At 34.9% G+C, this 24,464-nt stretch overlaps 1 protein-coding gene across 1 annotated transcript; it reads right to left on the minus strand.

The window, feature by feature from the left end:
- K441DRAFT_675758 (HET-domain-containing protein) lies at positions 1 to 1,815 on the minus strand (the record flags this gene model as incomplete). The annotated part of the gene is made up of 1 exon (XM_067650885.1): positions 1 to 1,815. The coding sequence occupies one exon, from the start codon at positions 1,813 to 1,815 to the stop codon at positions 1 to 3; it is 1,815 nt and encodes a 604-aa protein (XP_067506358.1).
- Positions 1,816 to 24,464: the final 22,649 nt, after the last annotated feature.

The following is a 24,464-nucleotide window of genomic DNA, read 5'->3' on the forward strand; positions in this document are numbered from 1 at the left end:
TTAAATTAGCTTGATTAAATCTGGATAGCCGACAAGAGTCTTTGAGTCAATGAATGGTTGTAAATAACACGGCCCGAGAAGGAAATATTCCTCTGGTCCTCCGCTAATGATGAAAGGAATCCTGCAGCCTTGAAACACACAAATAGTTGCTCCCGAGTAGTGTTCTAGCACACGAGCATCGTCGAAAAAGCCAATTAACCCGGAGGATGTTGCAAACGGAGCACCTTGACGGAGTCGCTGCATTTCTAAGTTTAAGAACTCGCCAGTGGCTTCAGTCGCTATTTCCAGGCCCCGTTCAGTCAATGGTGTATGGCCCATCACAGCCATGTACTTGAGATGCTCAAAATTGTCGTACGGCTCGTCCCATGCCCTTGAATGAAAGAGCATATCGCACCATATATTGATTCCGGTAGTGTCTAAGTCCGCCTGGGAAGCTGTCAATCGATCGAATTGATCCCCCAGAATAGCTTGAACCCAATTTGCAACAACGGAATCCTCTAGGGGCTGGAGAATATCACGTTCCCACTCCTCGAAGAGAGCCTTGGCATTTGTAAAAGTATCGCAATCCGAGTTCTCTGCGGGACGGCCGACAACTGTTACGTGCCCAACTAAGCAGCCCTTTATCTCGACAAAAGTGTCATCGTCAGAGAAGATAATTTCCGCCAATGGAAAGTTTGTATTGCGATAAAGAGGTGTTCTTGGATTAAAGTAATAGGTCAAACTCCAGGATCTCTTCCCCGGACACGTTGGCACCCATGATGGAACATTCAAATTCGGTTGATAAGGTGCGCAATATAACAGTGAGAGATCTCGGGTGGACTTTAGCAAGTAAACAGCAAGTCTTGTCAGAACCTCCTCTGGGGATGAACGATAGTCTATTCTCAGGCTCGACTCTTGCTGCGTTTCCTCCATTGGGCCAGCAAGTCCTAATAGCGCGTATAGATAATCCTTCTGGTCGGTCACTAATTGACCAGTTGAGAGCAGGAGTAAACTGAGTATGCGGTCTGGAAGGGATGCGCGAGAAAAGGCGTTCCTGTCTTCCTCATTCTGGACAAAATCTCGAGAGAGGATGATAGCTTTCAGGCGAGACTCGTTCCGGCGTATCATCACCCGGCATAAATGCCAAGAATTACTCATAGTTTCAAAAGCGAAGAAACCTTGTATAAGTGATTTCCACGTGAAAGTTGCCCGACCACAGATAAAATTAACCTCTTGAGCTACCGCAGCTTCCTGCAATACCCAAAGACGCGTGAACCATGGCTTCTTAAATACCTCTGTGATCCACACGTAGCATGCGAACCATTGAACTCCGCATTTTTCCTGCAGGCTATTTGAGGAAAGCTCATCTGCTTGGGAAAGCTCAATCACTTTGTTGAGGAAGTTCTGGATTGATTCCGGCTTGAGGCCTACATCTTCCACATCGAACCATTCTCCTAGCCAGACCAATGTTCTTTGCGCATGTTTGTAGATTTCAGTCATCCGTCGAACCTGCTCATTTCTCTCAGACAGACTCTCTTGGTTGATGCACAAAGCATCGACCCATAAAGTTCGGCAAGTTTGGTTGCTGCGAAGATGCTGCAAGGCTGACACGAGGTTGACCGTCCCTTGGAAAGGAAAGCCATTGAGAACGATTTCTTGCCTCTTGTGTGGATCCCCCCAAACATACGACAATGCCTCATAACAAATGTTGGACTTAATGTTGCAGGGTCGAAGGTGACATACAATTTTGTCTTCGTCGGCGCCAGGCTCGAGTACTAAAAGCCGAAAGAGGGATGATGCTCCTGGAAGGGGCAGATACGGAAGGCAACCTTGCATGCTGTAAAGGATGATGCACAGGCGTGTTGATATTAGGGTGTTTATGACAAGTTAGCAGAGTTGCAGTGTATATGTTCTGTGTTATGTCTAAGTCCCGTCAATCTTGTTACGAGAGCAATGTGCGCGGAGTTCAGAGCAACAAATGTCTGGTCATCAGGTGACACTTAAGTTAAAATGTCCGTGCATTCGGAATTATTTACAGTAAAGCTAAGGTAACTTAATTACCGTAACCATAACCAGGGACCCTTGATCGCTTGATTGGAGGTATCAATCCATGGTGGCGACGTCGCATGACACAGCACTCCTTGGTCACCACAAGGCTGACAATGATTTCTCAGCATTGTTGCGAGGCTCGGAAATCCAGATTAAACTGTTCTATGAGTTTGAAAGGCGCAAATAGCTCGTGGTGGTACTATAGGTCGAGGGGTCCTACTTTATTCCGAAATGACACCCTCCGCATTTAGGCGCGACGGCGACGACCCCGATCGTAATTTTCGGAGTAGCCGGGGTTTAGACTATTCAGAGGTGGCCACACATTATGACTGACACAAAAATACAGGAATTTTCAATAGATATACAAATTTAGGATCAATTGAATTCAAAGTACCGATGGTTTGTCTCGTCACGGGGTGCGTCTTTCGACGCAGGGACGGACGTTAGAAGTGTTATTATTTCTTTGCCACTCTCCCTATTCCCCGCCGCTGCCTCAACCACCCCTTTAGTGATCGGGACGTCGCCCCCTCTTCGATCGAGTAGAAGTGTAATTATTTCTTTACCACTCTCCCTATTCCCCGCCGCTGCCTTAACCACCCCTTTAGTGATCGGGACGTCGCCCCCTCTTCAATTAAGTAGAAGTGTAATTATTTCTTTACCACTCTCCCCATTCCTTACCGCTGCCTTAATTACCCCTTTAGCGATTAAAACGTTACCCCCTCTTTAATTAAGTAGAAGTGTTATTATTTCTTTACCACTCTCTCCATTCCCTGCCACTGCCTTAATTACCCCTTTAGTAATTAGAACGTTGCCCCCTCTTTAATTAAGTAGAAGTGTTATTATTTTTTTACCACTTTCCCTATTCCCCGCCGCTGCCTAAACCACCCCTTTAGTAATTAGGATATTGCCCCCTCTTTAATTAAGTAAAAGTGTAATTATTTCTTTACTACTCTCCCCATTTCCTACCGCTGCCTTAATTACACCTTTAGTAATTAAAACATTACCCCCTTCTTAATTAAGTAGAAGTGTAATTATTTCTTTACTACTCTCCCTATTCCCTACCGCTGCCTTAACTACCCTTTTAGTAATTAGGACGTCGCCCCCTCTTTAATTAAGTAGAAGTGTTATTATTTCTTTACTACTCTTTCTATTCCCTGCCGCTACCTTAACTACCTATTTAGTAATTAAAATATCGCCCCCTCTTTAATTAAGTAAAAGTGTAATTATTTCTTTACCACTTTCCCTATTCCCCACCGCTGCCTAAACTACCCCTTTAGTAATTGGGATATTGCCCCCTCTTTAATTAAGTAAAAGTGTAATTATTTCTTTATTACTCTCCCTATTCCCTACCGCTGCCTTAATTATACCTTTAGTAATTAAACCGTTACCCCCTCTTTAATTAAGTAGAAGTGTAATTATTTCTTTACCGCTCTCCTTATTCCCTACTATTACCTTAACTACCCCTTTAGTAATTAAAACGTCGCCCCCTCTTTAATTAAGTAAAAGTGTTATTATTTTTTTACTACTTTCCCTATTCCCTACTACTGCCTAAACTACCCCTTTAGTAATTAAAATGTCGCCCCCTCTTTAATTAAGTAAAAGCGTTATTACTTTCTTAGATAATTATATAATTCTAACTACCTCTTTTTTTATAATCTAAGTGGCGTACTCTTTTTATTTAAGTAGATCTATTATTACCTCTAGCTCCTCTATCCCTTTTAAATACCCTTAATCTCTATAAGTTAATATTAGGTTAGTAAGTATATAAAATATATCTAAGTATTCCTCCCCTTATATATACTTTCTTATCTATATTACTTATAAAAGTAATTTCTCTACCTTCTTTTATTGCTGGCTTTTCTTATATATTATCGCAAGTTTATCTATAAATCCTAGTATACGTAAATACTCTTTTTTTAAGCGCCCTTTTATAGCCCTCTATTGCTTCTTAAAGCCTTTTTTTAGCCTCTTTATACTCTCCTAAGTCCTCTAATATTAGCGCGACACTATATAGTCTTATTAATTTTCTTATATAATCTTCTAACTCTTTTAAAGAGCGCTTTAGGACTCGTTTTGTCACGGAACCCTACCGTAGGGGCCTCTATAGGAGAGCCCCGTGCTCTTACGTACACCTTACATACAGCTTATATCAGCTACGCGTAGGTATATCACCTCCTTACGCCCTTAACCCTTATAATCGATTACGTAATGTCTTATAGACTCCTTAAATACATACGCTTTATAGCCACTGCCCCCGCCCTATAACATTACATTACGCCTTTTTTACTACTAACGCTTAGCCTATAACCAATTCTACGTTTTTATAATATTGCAGGCGCTACCAAAAGTAGCGTATCTATAAATTACCTCACTTTATACTTCTAAGGAACCTATAATAGTAAGACAATATCTCTTACTAGCTACTATATTAAACCTAAAGAATAATCCAATACTATACCTAACCTACAACGCCAATCAATCCCAGGAGAATTCAATTTATCAGCCCTAGCCTTAACCCCTAAGGAGACGGACACCAATAATGTCTTATCTTTTATTAACTATATAACTACGGACAAGCAAACGGAAGGGCTACTANCTATTAAAATNAAAATATAAGACGCCGAGANGTTTNNAAAAATNGTAGNATAAGACCCNAATAAATACTACCGCCTTCTATAGAACTATTACCTAAAGCTTATATAAGCCGAGATACGTACTACCTAAGATCGCGATATTATCTAAGACCTACAAGCTTATAAGGCGCTCGCTAATAACACACGCTAAGAAACTAAAGACGACCTCTATATGTCTAAACGCGACGTCTAATAGTTAAAAAAGGCTAAGATTGCACTAATTGCTACGGTTACTAAAAGAGAAGGTATAATTAAATACCTATAATCTTAGCTTAATAAGCACATTTATAATAACGCTAGACACCTCTTTACTATATATAACGCCACCTAAGTCTCTACGCCCCCAGTAACTTTACCTACTTAACGCTTAACAGAGGGCTAGCGCTAAGCAGCTTTACCTAATAAAAACCCCTACTAAAGCAGCAATAATAAAAGCTATAATAATTGGACCTAAACTACTACCATAGGGTCTAATATACGCTACCTTAATCCCCTAGTCTTCTAGGGAGACCGTAAGAAATATAGCTACTAGAAGATATAAATCTATAAGAAACTAACTTAAAGCGCCTACCTTTTTCCTACGGAAGACACTAAGATCGGCTATATTATTAGGCGAATAAAGGGTACACTATTTAATAGACTCTTCGCCTAATAGGAAACTAGTAGCCCCTAAAAGTAGCAGTCCCACTAAGAAGTCCTTAATAATCTCAACCTAATATACCGCAACTATAACCTACTAGCCACTAACTAAGCTAAACTACGTACCCTAAAGATAAGCACTACTAAATTATTTAATAAATTCTATGTTAAATTCCAGAAATATACTGGAGCCCTTGCCTAAGATAATACTAAAGACCAAAAGGACCTCCTTAAAAAAGTTACTTATTACCTTAGTTACGCAGCCGCCAGCCACAACTATAACAATATTTATAATATAATAGCAGCTATACAGAAGATTAAATAATAACTAAATTAGATTGCTACTACTAATTCTTACCCAAAGACCTCTTTATAGAAGCCCCCTAGGCCTACTAAACCCATATATATTAAGCCACTAATACTTACTACCTTAAGTACTACCAGAACTAATATTAATTTCTCTATACTAACCTTCCCATAGAAACTCCTAGATAGAGAGCGCGAGCTACTCTAGAAACTAGGACGCTACTATAGATACCATTAAGAAGGCTATTATTACAATAACCTAAACTGCCTAATAGCTAGGTTTAGTATCCGCCGCCTAATACCTAACCTAATACCTTAAACACTAAATATATTACTATACGCCACTACCGTATAAAATAAAGACGTAGTAATAGCAGTAGAGTTAGATACGGAAATAAAAAACGCTAAGTCCTAGCCCTAAGTTATGGGTTAGGACGCCCTAATAATAAAGGGATCTATATATTGGCTTACTTAATAGATAACTTTATAAAGATAAATAGACGGAAATAGATAGTTTTACCTATAATAGGAACTACTACCAAAAAATAATATAAAAGCCGTTCTATAATTAATTATAGAGCTACTAATAAATTTATAAATACCTAATTTGTATATACTTATAACCTACCTACCTTACCCCTTACCAAAGCCCGCGCCCTATAACTTACTAATAGTAATTATACCGTATAGAAGATTACCTATATAGTATAACTCTACCTAGATATAAATAGGCACCAGGAAGAACTCTAGGCCTATATAATACCACTTACTAACTACCCTATTATCCTTAAAATAAACTAGCTTAAATAATATAACCCCACCATTAACTAGAAGAAGAAAGAAGTAACCTTTAACTCTAAATACTACAGAGAGACTTGCCTAGGGCATAGCCTAGCCGCCTCTATTTACTCCCTAGGATATTAACCTAAGGAACCCCTTATTACCCCACTTATAACCAACTGCTACTATATAAGTACCCTAGCCTTCTACTATATAGCACGTAAAAAAGGCTAGACCGTTATTATAGCTTCCTAATCACGATTATATAAGCTTAATAAAGAATAGGACTACGTCCTCTATAGCAATAGGATAGACATAGTTAACCTTTTAAAAGATAACACCCCTATGGAACTCTACAGACTTTTACTTTTAAACTTTAAGAAGTTTATTGTCACGAGACGAGGTCAAGGAGGCTCTGAGAAGTCGTAGTATTGACTAGGTACACGACAGGATGTTGCACGAAGGTGCAAAGAGGTGCGAAGGCACCGTGGCTCTATATACTGTGGGTGCCAAGGCTCGCCTATGGCGAGCCCTTGGCGGTGCTACGGTCGGAATCCGTGACATTTATAAAGCTTAAAAAAGGACTCACCAACAAAGAACTCCGTAAGCTCCTCCCTAAGAGGTACTATAACTTTACCGATATATACTTACAAAAGAGCGTAGATATACTCCCCCCATATTAACCTAATAACTATACCATTAATATTAAATAAGGAAAAATGCCACCTTATAAAAAACCCTACCTAATATTAAAAGATAAGCTTCTAGTTATAAAAAAGTATATTAATAAGCACCTTAATAAAGGATTTATTCGTCCCAGTATATTACTAGCAGCCGCCCCTATCCTTCTCGCTAAGAAGCTAAGAGGAGGTATTTAATTCTACGTTAACTATAGAGGACTTAACGCTATTATAATTAAAAACCGATACCTAGTACCGCTTATATATAAGACCCTTAAGCGGCTTAGTTAAGCTAAAATCTATACTAAGCTTAATATTATTGCCGCCTTTAACTATCTTTAAATACGGGAAGGTAACAAATAGAAAACTGCATTCGCATTACGCTTTAGCTAATTTAAATATACTATTATACCCTTTAGCGTATATAACGGCCCAGGTATCTTCTAAAGCTATATTAATAACGCCTTACAGGACTACCTTAACGACTTCTACTCTACGTACCTAGACGACATACTTATTTATAGCAATAACCCCTCTAAGCATACTAAACATATTTAAAAGTCCTATAGCGCCTTAGGGACATAGGACTTTATATTAATTTAAAGAAATGCGAATTCTTAGTTATAGAAGTAAAATACCTTAAACTAATTATTACTACTAAGGGTGTCCGTATGGACCCCAAGAAGGTACGTATAATTACTAAATAGTAAGCCCCTAACTGTATTAAGGACGTATAAGCCTTTCTTAATTTTACTAACTTCTATCGGAAATTTATATACAACTTCTTAGGCGTAATAGCACTACTTATAGCAATAATGCGAATAAAGGGCCTTTCTATAAAAGGAAGAAAAATGCACCTATGCTTTACCTAGACGCCTAAATACGAGAAGGCGTTCTAAGACCTTAAAAATGCCTTTACTAAAGCACCTATTCTAGCTTACTTTATACTAAGATAACAACTTTACCTTAAAACTAACTCCTTAGACTATATTAACGCAGACATCCTCTCCTAAATAGGTAATAACGGTCTCCTTTACCTAGTCGCATTCTACTTATCTAAGCTTATATTATAAGAGTATAACTACAAGATCTATAATAAAGAACTCCTTATAATTATATAAGCGTTTAAAGAATTTTAACTAGAACTCTCTTTAGTAGAGCTTAACTAGCTAACTAAAGTCCTTACGGACTATTATAATCTTAAGTACTTTATAATTATAAAGTAGTTAAACTAACGCTAAGTATATTAGAACGAGTTCCTCTCTAGTTTTAACTTTAAAATTATATATAGACTAAAAGTATAAGGTACTAAACCTAATAGCCTAACACGCCGCTTATAAGACCTTCCTTAGTTTAAAAATAACCCCTATAATTAGTTCTAATAACAGACGATCCTAAAAGTATAAAATTTAGCCCTAGGCATACTACCTATAATAGAGCCAACTATACCCCAGCTTTATACTACAGAACTAGAGTTACCTCCTAAAATTAATAAGCTTATTACTACGGTATATAACGCCTCTATTAACCTATTATTGTATTAACTTATTACCATAAAGACCGCTAGCGTCTATACGCTGCCTACTAACCTCTAAAGCTTAGGCTAGATTAATATAGCAGCCTTAAAAGTAAAAGAGAACAGGCTCTATTATAGAGGCCGCCTATTTATCCCTAACTTAGAAAATTTATAACGGTAACTAATCTAAATGGCCTACAACCTCTAATTAAGCGGCTACCTAGGTAGAGAAGGAACCTATAAGCTTCTTAGCCGATACTACTTTTAGCCAAAAATAATAGACTTAGTTAAACGCTTTATAGGCGCCTACTATAATTATAAGCGTGCTAAGGCCTTTAATATAAAGTACTAAGGACTACTATACCCTCTACTAGTACCTATATAATAATAGGCAGATATCGCCATAGATTTTATTATTAACCTACTACCCTATAAATGACACGACCGTACCTATAAGAATATCCTTATAATAATATACCAACTTATAAAAGAGCGCCACTATATCCTAACTAAAGGCGTAGCCGTTAGCGATATTACTAACGCCTTCCTCCGCGAAGTCTATTAACTATATAGGCTACCTAACTTAATTACGTCCAACTAAGGTATATAATTTAACTCTAATATATAGAGACAAATCTACTAACGCCTTAGCATCTCTATTAAGATATCTATATCCTTTTATTATAAAACTACTAGGCAACCAGAAAACGCTAATACCAGTATAAAAGCGTACCTATAATAGGTAGTCGCCTATAGTTAAGATAACTAGGTAGATTACCTCCTACTAGGTAAATTCGCAGTAAATAACTACGTCTTAACCACTACAGGACTTACCCCATTCTTCGCGAATAAGGGTTATTACCCCTAATCCGGTATAAAGCCACTAGAACCTATTAATAAGAAACTACTATATAGAAAACGCCTTAAGATGCTACTTGCCAACTAGTATATAAACCATATAAAAAATCTACTTAACTACTACAAGGGAGAAATGGCCTAGGCTTAAGCAAAGTAGGCCTACTTCGCTAACTATTATAGAACGCCACCACCAGAGATACGTGTTAGCGACTAGGTATAACTAGATGCACGCAATATCTCTATACAGAGGCCTATAAAGTCACTTAATTATAAGAACCTTAGCCCGTATTTTACCTATAGCTACTACACCTCCATTAGCCTAACCCCTTATTAGGGCAGATACAGCCTAAACCCCTATTAGTACTAATCCAAGATAAGAATGAAGACAAAAACCATAAGGAGTGGACCGTTAAACAAATTATCAACTCTAAATACTTTAGTAAAGGTAGAGGACGACGGCTCTATTACAGAGCTATATATACAGAATTTAATATAGATTAGCCAGAATAGTAACTATAGGAAGACTTTAAAAATGCAAAGGATCTAATTAGCGACTTTTACTACGCGAACCTATAGAAACCGGGCCTAAATAAAGACTTTATACCTAATCCTCTATAGGAGCCCTTATAGAGTTAAACCGTTATATATTACTACGTAAGGGCAAATTGCCATTAGATTGCCGTTAGATTACGGTAAAGTGCGATTACATAACTAAAATATTGTTAAGATGTCCAGGAACTTTAACCGGCGGTTAAAGTTATCTAATTAGTTAGATTTTTAGATGCTAAGCCCTATTATATAACGTTATTTTAAGCCTTTAGCAATACCCCCCTTTTCTTCTTTTCTATACCTTAAGTGTCTCTTCTATATATATATAGTAACCACAGCGTCGCCGGAGCTCCGCCTTTATAAGAGGGGGGGTAGTATTATAGAACCCTACCGTAGGGGCCTCTATAAAAGAGCCCCGTGCTCTCGCGTACACCTCGCGTACAGCTTATGTCAGCTACGCGTAGGTATATCACCTCCTTACGCCCTCGACCCTTACAATCGATCGCGCAACGTCTTGTAGACTCCTTAAATACATACGCTTTATAGCCACTGCCCCCGTCCCGTGACACGTTTATTCGCTTCTATTAAGCTTTTATATTATTTTTAATCTTATAACTTACCTAAGGCCTTTTCCTAGTTTTAGATAAGTAGAAAGTTATATAAGAAGTCTAGCCATCTATTACTATTACTTTCCGTTTCTATAGCCTCCAAAAAAGTAGCTACTATTATAATAACGGCAAAATAATCCTTATATAGTTGGGCTTTAAAGCTCCTTATAGAAGGCAGATAATATTACCCTTTTAAACGGATTTTGCTAAAGCCTAGAGATTTTAGTAAGCCTTATATTCTTTAGTATATCCTAGGTATTATAATATAAAGTTAATATTTACGTTCTATCTATTATTTTAATTACTCTTTATTAAGGACACCTAACTAAGAATATACCTTCTGCTATTAATTATTACTATCTCCCTATTATTCTAAGTCTTAATAGATACCTATTTACTAAGAATAAACTTAATAAGTCGCTATAAGAGTTCCTTTTATAAAACCCAATAGTTAGGAAATAAGCTAGCTATATTAAGATTATCTAAGCTTATGCCAAGTAATGTATATATCTTGTTATAGCGGTTAGTAGCCTTATAGGTATAGTATATATCTATTAGCTCGCCTAGAGGGTATATATTTAAGGAAACCCTCCCTAGCTTACTTAATACGTATTTAGGCTAGAATATTACTCCCCTTATAAGGTAGGTTACTAAATAGATTAGGCCCTATAAGTCTAAGCAAGTTCTATAGAAACCTTTTAATAACTTTAAACCTAAGTAAAATGCGTATCTATTAATCTCCGTAGGACTATATAAGATCTAAATATACTAAGCTATGGCCACTTCTTATAGTACCTAGATAGACCTTTTAGTAATTTTTACGGATATTATTAAACGTCTGCTACCTTACCTAGATATACTAAAACCACGGTCATTAAAGCAATAGGAGAATTGCTTACTAGATTATTTCTTTATTTAAAGTATTCGTAGGCTTACCCGTAGCGCGTATTACTTTAAGCGCTATCTTGCTATTATCTACCCTTTCTTTAAGCTAAACAATTACACGGCTTGCTTTACTATAGATCTTCGCTATAGACTAAATCTAGTATTCTTTCTTTTATTTATCTTCTTGGTTAATATAAATAGCATTTACCTAGATAATTTATAGAATATCGCGATTGTTACGGACGCTTTAAGTACAATGTTACGACTACTTGGAGAAGAGTCGGAAGAAGCTAGTTAGTTAATTTAGGCACGGTCCAGGATGGAGCCGATAGAACTATGTGACGAGGAATAGTAACCGAGGTTATATAATAGGATCTATGTGATTTATAGAATCTATATAATCCGTAACAGAGTGTGACGGCGCTGGAGCGCGTCACCTAGTCAGGGGTTCGCGTAAGACTTGGCATGTGTATATAGACGTCGCCTCACCACCTTCTCTTGCTCCTTAGCTTAATATCTTCATAATACAGCATTCGTTCGCTTGATCTTGCAAGCATTCGTTTAAGTCTCTGTCAAGACATTTGTTTAATGGTTCGAGCCGTCACACAGAGTAGATAGAGTATACGTATATTACGTACAAGAAGGATTTTATAGGAGTATGGTTATGTATTTAAGGACCCTTAATCCCTACCTAGATAGTTCCTTCCTTGTAGTAATTCTTAGAATATAATTGGAGTTAATCTATTAGGCAACCACTCTACTAGTTATTATTACATTGTTAACTACTATATTTACATTTCCTATATACCTGCCTATTAACGAGCCTATTGTAGTTCCTGCTATAAGGTTCCGTTATATAATTACTACCTAGTTATAGTATTAAATATAGAAAGTCGAATAATATGCCACTAAAAGCAGCTACTACGACGCTATTGACGGCGGCAACTATATTAAGGTTAGGTAACGACACTAGTATAGTAGATACTAACTTATAGTAACCTATAACGGTTAGACAACTATAAGAGATAGTTAACTAGCTAATAGAAAATAACGTAATATTAGAAAATAGGATTAACGGGATAGGCGTAGCAAAGGTTAAGTTACTATTGATTAAAAGGTACTTAGGAGAAAGATTAAAGCTTAAAGGATTCCTTATGTAAATGCACTTTAAGGTTGCGTAGGAAGGAGCTAAGCTAGTAATACCTATGGATTAAATAGCGTACGCGGGATTGTTTCTAATAGGAAGAGCACTTAAATAGTTTAAGCCTTACCTTACGGAAATCTAGGTAAATAGAATAATAACTATAAACTAAGAGGTATAGTTTATGTTCTTAAGCTAGAATAAATTTGTAGAACGACTTATATAAATATTTAGAGACCTAAAGGTAGTAAATACGGTGGAAAGAAAACTCTAAAACATTACGTAATAAACCTTAGTAATTAAGTATATAACGCAGTTCTAGACGTTAGTAATATAAGTTAAGTAGAATAATAGGGCGCTTATGGTATAGTATAAATAAGGACTTAAAGCTAAAGTCTAGGACGCGATTATCTTAATAGAAGATGCGGATACCCTAAGGGACCTAATAGATTAAGCAATTAAGATTAATAATTGGATCTACTAAAGGGAATAGGCTAAGAGAGGTTAGGATAGAGTTTTATAGTTATATAAGGCGTAGAGTACGCAATAACTAAAGCTAAGTTAGAAACTATAGTATAGCGTAGAGCTAATAGACCTAAGTGGTACTAAAGAAGCCTATAAGAGATAGAGTAAGAAACTATAAAAACTTAAAGGTTAAGGATCTAGTGATTATAGGACTAAGGAGCAGAGGCTAAACTAGGGATCTTAGTAGTAAAAGACGTTTAGGCGGACTCTATAGCAAAGTTAGTAGTTTAGAGATGGAGCTTATATAAATTATAGAAAATAAGATTACTTTATAAGGGATTATAAAGATGGTTAGAGTCACTATATAATAAAGGGAACTAGACTAGCAGAAGATATATATATATAGAGGAATAATAGTATACTATAAGGAACAAAGGAATGTTTAATTAGAAGTTTTACGTTCTATTATAACAACGCATGCTAAATTTATAAAAACGCTAAGTATGGCGTAAGCTATTAGCTATAAGAGCTATATTTAGCGGAATATAAAGGAACTAATAAACTAGTTAGCAGATCGGATATTAAGGATAATAATTTTAATATAGGCGAAATATTTTATAATAATAAGGCAATAAGGGCCGCTTACTGGGAGCGAGTAGACCTTGGAGATATTATATAAGAGGTAGAGGATAATTCCACTATAGAATAGGGAATATTAGTAGGGATTAAGACCCTACTAGATATAATGTTTATCACTTTACGAGACATAAGAGAAGTAGGACAGTAAACTACTTTAGCACTTAATAAAGGCAAAAGGCTAAAGGCTTAAGATTCTTAGGATAAGATGTAAGATAACTAAGATTCTTAAGATAAGATAAGGTAAGCTTAAGGACCTATAACGGATAGGAACCGATGGAGTAGAGCAGTAGCTTAGTTTAAAGATATATAAATAAGCTCGGGATAGAATTTCCTATAGGTATAAGACTCTTAAGATGAGATAAGTAAAATTTAAGACTTTTAAAATAAGATAAGAATACTAAGTAAGCCTAGTTAGACTAAGGCTGGAGTAATGCTTAAGAAAGAAGTAAGCTTAGGATTAAGAATCCTATAGAACTAAGACTTTGAGATATAAATAAGGACTATTAACAAGATTAGAGAATCTGCGGCATAAATAGCAACTAGACTAGGAGATAGATATATAGACCTAGAGGACTTACTAGGGGAATGTAGTATTTGGCCTAAAGATTGAAAAGTTAATACCAAGATTAAGAAGTAAGTAGACTTTAAGGATCCACTTATAAGACGCGAAAGGAAAGAAACTATAGAGGAGTTTAGGGCAAGAATTACCTTATAGTAAGAACGGAAACTAGACAGAAGATTTAGCATATTAGGACGTATAAGGGATAGAGCGCTAGTATAAAGAATTACTAATAGGCCTAGGGTAGGTATACTATAAGCTAAGTGGCTTACTAAACTGGAATAAGAAGAGGATCTAGGAATTCCTACTAGGTTTAAAGAACGACATACTAAGGGCTATTATAATATAGTAATAAGAAGATACTTCCTTATAGACGAGCCGTATATACTCTAGCAGCTATACTAAAAGTGGTATAGGCAAAGGCACAATAATAAGTGGGAAGATTTCTATATATAGTTAGACGAGAAAGTTATCTAAAACCACCTAATTATAGAAAAGGCCATAAATTATATTAAAGGAGCCTTAATTATAATATCAAAAGATCTAGAGGAACGTTTAGAGGACTAGAGAAGCAAAAGATATATCTTAGTACCTGCAAATAAAGTTATAATATTTAGATTAATATAAGAAAGGTTTAAACTTAAGAGCGAAGATGAGCTAAGAGTTAACCTAAGATACTAAGCATACTATACGCTATTGTAGATTGTATATATAGATAATATATATAAAGCACCTAAGGATAAGTACTAAAAGTACCCTATAAGAATATATTGGTTAGTAGAAGAATAAAAGTATAGAAATGCTAAGTATATGTATAGTTAGCATTTAGTAGAAGTTTAGGAGTTAGGAGACTTAATATTTTAGCTAGAAAGATTTCTTACGGAAGAATGCCTAGACGGATAATAGTAGTAGGAATGTCTAGAGAATACGTATTTATAGTATATTAAAGATAAAAAGCGAACTAAGTATTGGCCTAAGTTAGACTAAGTATAAATAAGATTAAGTAGCTAATAGTTAGGAAAAGTAGAGGCCTACGGAACTAGAGGGAGCTAGTAGTAGAGCCTTAGACCCTTAAAGGAATTTAAGGACGGTACCTAAATTTATGAATTAAATGGCAAGATTAATAGTTTGAGGCATTAATAGATAGTGGAGCAATAAGGAACTATATTTTATTAGTAGTAGTTAAAAGAATAGGATTACCGTATAGGTAAAAGGAGTAATTTTACCTATTAGTGATGATTTTAGGGGATCCGATAGCCTATAGAGGAGGCATTATTAACCTTAAAACAGGACCTATTTAGTTAACTATTAAAGGGAGATAAATTGAGATGTCTTTTAATATATTACTATTAGGGAATAATAAGGTAGTACTAAAAATGCCTTAGTTATAGAAATATAATCTAAAGATTAATTAGATTATAGGTTAGGTTAATATTAGGAATACTTAATACCGTAAGATGCGATAATAAGCTAAGTTAGTATAGTACTAAGTAAAAGCAACCTACGAAGAAATAGAAAAGGGCTTAGGTTATATACTAAAGAGATACTATAAGTATAGCAAAAAACTATGGTTATTAGAAAGTAAAAAGCTGTTAGAGTATATAGCATAGGATTATAAGATAGAATTAGAACTAGGAATAAGTCTAAGGTTTTTTTTAATCTATAAGCTTACTAAAGAGGAAGGTAGAGCATTAAAAGAGTTTATCTAGGAAAACTTATAAAAGGGATATATTAGATCATTGTAGTTATTAGTAGGTTATCCAATACTGTTTATACTAAAGAAAAATGGTAAACTAAGGCTGTGTATTAACTATAAGCAGTTAAATAGTATTACTAGAAAGGATAGGTATCCTTTACCCTTAATTAGCGAAATTTAAGATAGGATAGGTAATGTATAAATCTTTATAAAGATAAATCTAAAATAGGCGTACTATTAGATCGGGATTAAGGAAGGTAACAAATAAAAGGCAGCCTTTAGGTTAAAGAAAGGACTATATAAACTATTAGTTATATAATTTAGGCTTATAAATGCACTAGTAATGTTTTAGAAGCGTATTAACAATGTATTAGGAGAATACTTAGATAAATTTATTATGGTATATTTTATTATTATTATTATCTACTTAATAACTAAGGGAGAGTATGGGGAATATATTAAATGGGTTTTAAAGAGACTATAGAAGGAATAGATGTTAGTAGCAATTAAGAAATGCGAGTTCTTTACTAGGAAGACAGATTTTATTAGATTTATTATTAAACTAAGCTAACTTAGTATAGATCTAAAAAAGATCAAGGCTATAGTAAATTGGTAAGAACTAGAGAACGTTACGTAGTTAAGATTGTTTTTAGGGTTTTGTAATTACTGTAGAAGGTTTATAGCATAGTGGTTAAAAAATATTAAGCTACTTACGCGATTAATAAAGAAAGAAGAACTATAGGTATAGGGAGAGGAACAGCGGGAACTCTTTAAAAAAGTTAAAGAGTTGTTTACCTAAGAGCCAGTTCTTAAGATCTATTAACTAGGATTAGAGATGGTTATAGAAATAGATATATTAGACTATATACTAGGGGCGTGCTTTATATAGAAATATTAAGATAAATAGCACCTAGTGGTATACTATAGTTAGAAGATAATACTACTAGAGTTAAACTATAATATCTATAATAAGGAGTTATTAGGTATAGTTATAGTATTAAAGGAATAGAGAGTATTCTTATAAGGTATAGAGAAACTATTTATAGTTAAGATAGATTATAAGAACTTAATAGGATTCCTAACAATAAAGGAACTTAACTAAAGATAGGTTAGATGGGTAGAGATACTTATAAAATACTATTTTAAGATTTAGTATACTAAAGGTACAGATAATACGCGGGTAGATGCTCTAAGTTATAAAGCTAAACTATAGAATAAAGAGAAGCTATTAGGGGCTTTACTGCGAAAAGATATAGATGGATTAATTAGGTATAATTATCTAAAAATTATAGTAACTTAGGAAGAACTAGAAAGAGTTTATAAGTTACTAGAGAGCTTTTAGGTATAAAGGATTCTAGAAGTATAGCTAGAAGATCTATAGACGGATATATACGAAAATTAAGAAGTAAAGTATATCCTAAGAAGTATAGCAGAATAATTTATAGAAGATTTTTATAAGGGAATAACTTAAGGATATAACGGAGCTATAGGCTTAGTGTTAAGACTCTAAGAGGAGTATATTATTAATAGAATTTAGGGCTTAGCGCGAAAAGTTATAAAGGNNTATTTANATTNNTAAAGGAATAAANTAATAAGGNATAAGCNNTANNGNGGGCTATAACCTATTAAAATATTAGGAAGACTATAGGAGGTTATATTATAGGACTTTATTATTAAGTTACTAAAGTTAAAAGACCCTATTACCGGATAAAAGTATAATATAATTTTAGTAATAGTAGATAAGCTTATAAAGTAGGGATACTTTATAGCGTGTATAGAAGAGATATTAGTAGAAGATGTCGCTAGAATCTATATTAAGGAAGTATTTATAAAATATAGAGTACTAAGTAAAATTATATTAGATAGGGATCTAAGATTTATAGTAGTATTTTAGGAGGTATTCTTAGCGAAGTAAGGAGTTAGAGTAGCAACTTTTACCATATATTATCCGCAGACAGACGGTTAAACGGAAAGATTAAATTAGACACTAGAGTAGTATTTAAGACACTATATTAATTACGTATAGAATAATTAGGTATCGCTATTACTAGTTATATAGTTTGTATATAATGCAATACCTTAAGAAGGAATAGGTATATTACTATTTAAGGCAAATTATGGATATAAGCTAAGAATATTATTATTACTATAGTAAGCGAAGAAAATAAGTAGTATAGCTAAAGAAAGAATAAAGACGTTAATAAATCTTTATATAGACCTTATAGAATTAGTAAAGAAAGTATAAGAGAGAATAAAAAGGTACTATAATGCTAAGAGATCTAAGGGACCAGATCTTAAGGAGGGAGATAAAGTATAGCTACTATATAAAAATTTTAAGAGTTAATAACTAAGTAAGAAGTTAGACTATGTTAGATTAGGACCTTTTAAAATTATATAGAGGATTTTACTAGTTACGTTTAAGTTAAACTTACTAGCTAAGATAAAGATCTACCCTATATAGTATATTATAATGCTAGAGCTAGTATATAGGAATATTAAGCTACTGGTTTATAAAGTAGATATATATAAAGGGTAAAAAGAATATAAATAGTAAGTTTTAAGGATCGTTAACTATAAGGATATTAACAACGAAATATGGTATAAGATTAAGTGGATAGGCTACACTAAGACTACCTAGGAGCTACTAGAGAATTTAAAGAACGCTATAGGAAAGGTATAGGAGTATTAGAAGAAATTAGGTTAGGTAGTATTAATAAAGAAGGATTGCTAAAGAATAAGTCACTTAAGGGGGACCTAAGAAGAGCAGTTGCCAAGCTATTTGAATCTGTTTCCTTCTCTATTAGAAGAAAATCCGTTCTTTTATTACTAAGTTCCTATAGACCCTATTTTATAAGTTTCCACTTTTTAGAACGGACCTTCTTACAAACCTTTTTAAGATGGATTAATTAAGTAGATGCCGCAAGATAAGACTTAAGGGCCCGTTACTAAGTATTAGTAGCCTTCTATTCTGCATTATAAGAACGGCGCAACTTAGTAAGAGTAATAGATAGTTTATTATCTAGTTGCGTAGTAGTAGATTAAACATAAAACCCTAAAACAAATTAATTAGGGAACTAGACGACTATTAAGAGTAATAGGTTATATATATTTAGTATTAGAGATAAAGCGAACGTTATAGGATAAATAAATATTTACTTTAGTGCACTTTAAATAAGAGGACGGTTATTGCGAAGATAGGTTTGCTAACGTAATATAAACTAACCCCTTTTTTAAATAGCAAGAATACGGAGATGGTATAATCTTACTAAGAGACAGTATCGCAGCAATAGTGCGAACACGACGAGCGGTTAAGGAAGAAGAAATTGCTTTAGGTATAATAAGCAATAATATTAACTAAATTAATTAAACGGATATTATACCTCTAGTAAACGACTTAGAGATGTTTTAAATCTTTAAGGATAAAGATAAAGAGGAGGGAAATACTGTTACGGACGCTTTAAGTACAATATTACGACTACTTAGAGAAGAGTTAGAAGAAGCTAGTTAGTTAATTTAGGTATAGTTTAGGATAGAGCTAATAGAACTATATAACGAGGAATGGTAACTAAGGTTATATAATAGGATCTGTATAATCTATAGGATCTATATAATCCGTAATAGAGTAGATAAAACACACGTATATTATATATAAGAAGGATTTAATAGGAGTATAGTTGTATATTTAAGGACCAGGGCTCCCAACAATAACGTTATTCATAAGCTTATCGCGATAATATTAATAATAATAAGCGATATGAATATAATATTTGCTTGTGAATATTTATAAGCTTATAAATATATATAGATATTTTAAAGCTTTAGTAGCAGTGTAAAAGAGTGGCTTATAGTAAAGGATTCGCTAAGAACTATAGATACTCCGCGCGTTCTAATATATATCTATACATAGGTATATAGGGTGGGTGGTAATTTAGAAGAATTCTAAGTAATTTAATACTTTGCTAAGACTGGTTGTATAGCTTACATAAGATACTAATTATCGCGATATTATCGCGATAATGAATATCTTAGGGCTCTTAATGATATGAATACGATAAGTGGTATGAATATACATTCATTCATCATTGGGAGCCCTGTTAAGGACCCTTAGTCCCTACCTAAACAGTTCCTTTTTTGTAGTAATTCTTAGAATATAATTAGAGTTAATCTATTAGGCAACCACTCTACCAGTTGTTATTACGTTGTTAACTACTGCATTTGCATTTCCTATACACCTAGCCTATTGACGAGCCTATCGTAGTTCCTGCTACAAGGTTCCGTTATAGCGATCTTAAAGACGTAATAGCGTGGCGTAAAGGTTTAGTGTAACGGCTAAGTATTAATTGTTTATAAAAATAGACTAATGCTTATCTAAACCGCCCTATATATAAGATAATGCCTTATATAGATAAGTCGCTTTATCCAATTCTTATAGAGCGTACTTAAAGAGTTCGCATTATATATTCGTCGTGTCATTTTTATTTAGTATTAGGCGAAGCAATCGAATACTATTAGGTATCTACGAAAGCGGAGAATAATAGTACTAAGATATAGCATAAGACTCGTACTTAGAAACTTAAACTTATCTAGATTTAATAGCTCTAATAGGTAGTATAATAAGCCTAGTTATTGTCTGCGATTAAGTATATAGCTTCTAGCACTACTACCCCCGCTAAGTCACGTATAAATTAAACCTGCGGCGCATTATATCCTCGCGGCCTTACGCCGCAAGTAAGATTCTGTAAGCTTTGCAGTGTGGAAGAATTGCAAAAACGACTTAATTGTAATTTTATGGAAATCAAGTAATATAAATACATAAGGAAGGTGTTGGTAATAAGATGAAAGGGGAGACTACTTCGTAACTAAAACAGCGTGATACGTAAGTGATACGCAGTCAATACGCAGGTGATACGCAGTCGATACGCAGGTGATACGCAGGCGTTTTGGCATAGTACCGGTAGTCGGTTACACACCCCCCTAGATTTAACGGTGCAGTTAAAGCTATAGAAAAATAAAGGTCAAAACTATACTAAAATAGGAAATTTAGATACAATTTGGGAGTAGTAAAAGAATGGGGTAACCGTAACGAATATTGCGAATATCGCGGATATTGCGGATATTGCGAATTAATTGATCTGATGTCAAATATCCACCAAATTTAACTGCTTTATCTATGCTTCGTGCTTTTAACGAGGTAAGATTTTGGTAAGACCGTTGGCAGGCATTTTGGCCGTAGGAACCCATTAAACGTCAATCTTTTTGTCTTGGACTTCCTGTCTTAGCCAGTGCTAATAGATGTTGATATGTCGAAGCTTAGTGTTAAGCTTTGGTGTATTCTGTCTTAGGAGTCGTATAGTCTGCATATTGTCGCAGAGCACAGTAAATTCGCGTTCTAAGTTGAAGCCAATTGCCTTAAAGAATCGTTGCCACCAGATAATTTTGACTGCGGCAGTAGATAGGGAGAGAAGCTCTGCTTTGGTAGTCAAGCAAGTAACAGATCGCTATAGGGTCGCTTTCCAATCAATTAGACCTCCAAATAGCATAAAAAGATATCCTTAAGAGCTCCGTCTAGTCTCCTTATAGTCCGCAAATGCTGCGTTAAATGCTCCGTAAAAGGTAACGTCTTCTCCTTTAGGGTTTCTAAAGTATACGTATGCTCCAAATACTTCGCCTGAGTATTTAATAGCTGTAGATTTTGTTCTAAGGCAGTAGGTAATTACTTAGTTTACTACATCGAGGTGCTTTTAATTTGGATTAGTAAGGAATTTGGCCAGCTTAGAATGCGTCTTAGTAATATTAGGTCTTTTAAATACGGTAAGGTGTGCAAGCGACCCTACTTATTGCTGGTAGGCTAGTGTCCTTTAAGGGTTTGCCTGCTAGTCGGACGGAATTAGTTCTTTGGCAGGAAGTGGTGACTTAGGAAATCTACCTGGTTGGATATTGAATCGATTGGCTATCTTTTCGATATAGAAATCTTGGCAAAGCTAGAGCTTTTAACTTGGTTAATCTCGTTTGATTTAAATTCCTAGGAACCACTATAGGTCTCCTAGTGCACGGATCTTGTATTGGTGTAGTAGTTTGGCTTTAAATTCTTTAAGTCTTTAAAGGTCCTTTTTAGCAAATAGAACGGTGATATTGTCTACGTAGAAGAAGATAATAAGTCGTTCGTTGGTAAATAGGCAGTTAGTGCCTGGTACTGGTTTTAATCCAAATTTAGCTAGGGTACTAGTGAGCTCTTTGTACTAAAGTAGTGGTGAGATTTTTAATCTATATAGCGCCATAAGTAGCTCTAGGACATATCCGTCTTCTTTAAATCCTTCTAGGTAGTAGTAGTAAACTAGCTTACTAAGCTTGGCGTTTGTAAATGCGTTTACAGCGTTATACTATTAAATTTCCAAATTAAATGCGGCTGCTATAGCTATGAGGGCACGGAATATTTGAGCAGCTAGGGTTGCTGCATAGGTCTCTTCTTCGGTAATCTGTAGGTCTCCGCAGATACACAGTTAAGCTTTTAGCTTTTAAAGATAACTGTCGCTATTAAGCTTATATTTAAAGACCCATTTTAGTAAAAGGATCTGCTCGTTGCTTACTTCTGCTTTTGGTATAGTCTTGAATATCCCTTAGCGCTTTAGGTCGTTATATTCTTTTTTTATGGCCTTTTAAAAGCTAGTAGTTAAAGGATACTTTCTTAGTTCTTTAAGGTTCTTTGGTTTAGGAGGAAAATTGTCCTGATGTAGATATGAGGATCTAGTTCGGTTGATGTCCTTTACTAGTCCTGTAGTAAAGCTAGCGTAGTAACTAAATAGGGTAGATAGATTGGCTAGTGATGCTGTATACGCTTGACGTTAAATTCTTTTTAATCCTTCTAGTAGGATAAGGTCGGCAGAAGGTTTGGCCGAGACTTCGTTAGCTTATGGAGCTATATTTAACAGTTCTGTTAAACTGCTTGGTTAGGTAGGACCTGTTTTAATTATATCTAAGATATCGTCTTAAAGTCCTTCTGGTATAGTGTTTGTTTTTGGTAGATTTAGAGATACCGTTCTGCTAGGAGTCGGTAACTGCTTAATATCCTTTATAGGAGGCTCTGCCGAATTATTCAATTTAGGTGTAGTCGTTTAATCTGCATTTGAGGTAGATCTTTAATTAACTATATATAGGGTAGATTCGTCCTTAGATTTATCCTTGTGGAGAGGTTCTAGTAGACTAATTGTCTGGATAGTGTCTTCTAAGGCTTCCCTTAGCAGGTAGTTGATGTCTTAACCCTTAGGGTCATAGAACGAGGTCTCGTTAAATGTGACGTCTTTGGTTTAAATGACTTTATAGAGACTTAAAATCTAGATTTAATAGATATTGGTTAAATTGTAGCTAACTAGGTGTCTAATCGTTGCACAAGGACCTAGCTTATCTCCCTTTTTAACTCGTTTGTTAAGCGTATAGGTCTTGCAACCGTATACATGCATATGGGTAAGTGATAGCGTCTTGCCATAGGCGATCTTATATAGAGTTTTCTACCCTAGTTGCTCATTTAGGGTTCGATTAAGTGCGTAGCTAGTAGTAAGGAAGGCTTCTGGTCCTAAAGATGGGGGTAAGGAAGCTTCTAGCTGTATAGCTCTAGACCTTTCTATAAGGGTTCGTCTAGATCGTTCTACTCCACCATTTTGTTCCTTAGTATATGGTGCTCGGCATTTGAAAGTAATACCTTTGTCTGCGCACTATGTCTATAGGGTGTCTCCTGTCTATCCAAAAGCTCGTTTATTATCGCTCTAGAAGAAAACGACGTCCTAGTGGAATTGTATTTTAATTAAACGGTGGATCTTACGGATGGTAGGTAGGACGGTAGCTTTATTCTTATTCTTGGTGGTAAATATAAAATTGAATTTGGAATATGTATAGTAGAAGTGTATTATATATCTATTGCCGTTATAGCCTAGTTCTCTAAGGCTAATAATATTAAATGCGAGCCGTTCGAATGGTTAAGTGGCTAGAAATTCATATTTTTATCTTTAAGAGATCTGCTATATATGCTTTGCTAATAAGTAAACTTTATATTTAACTTTAAGCGGTGCTTATTTGTCAATTAGCTCTTTAAGCTCTGTGCTATTAACGTGCTTAGGAAGCTGCTTAATAGCGTCAGGTCCTGTATAGCTAAGTATTTTGTGCCATTTAGTAGCTATAGCTCCGACTGGTTTACGGGCCATTCTACTTAGTTAATATCTTCTTATCAAAAAGGTTGATTGAGTTAAGTCTAGGGAATTTAAAGGCGTAGGCTTTCTGTGCATTAGTGCCTAATAGCCCCTTAGTCGTTTCGTATAGTATACTATCTTGCTAGTTACTAGATAGTATAGCAAGTTTTGTCCTAAGTTGAAATAGATATCGTTATTAGTAGCTCTTAATAGTGCTATAATATTTGTAAACATAGTAGGTACCAATGCTATATAGGATAGCTTTATTTTTAAGCTCCTAGTAGGTATATTAATAGTAATCG

The sequence above is a fragment of the Cenococcum geophilum genome (assembly GCF_001692895.1).
Source record: "Cenococcum geophilum 1.58 unplaced genomic scaffold K441scaffold_12, whole genome shotgun sequence".
Taxonomy (NCBI): domain Eukaryota; kingdom Fungi; phylum Ascomycota; class Dothideomycetes; order Gloniales; family Gloniaceae; genus Cenococcum; species Cenococcum geophilum.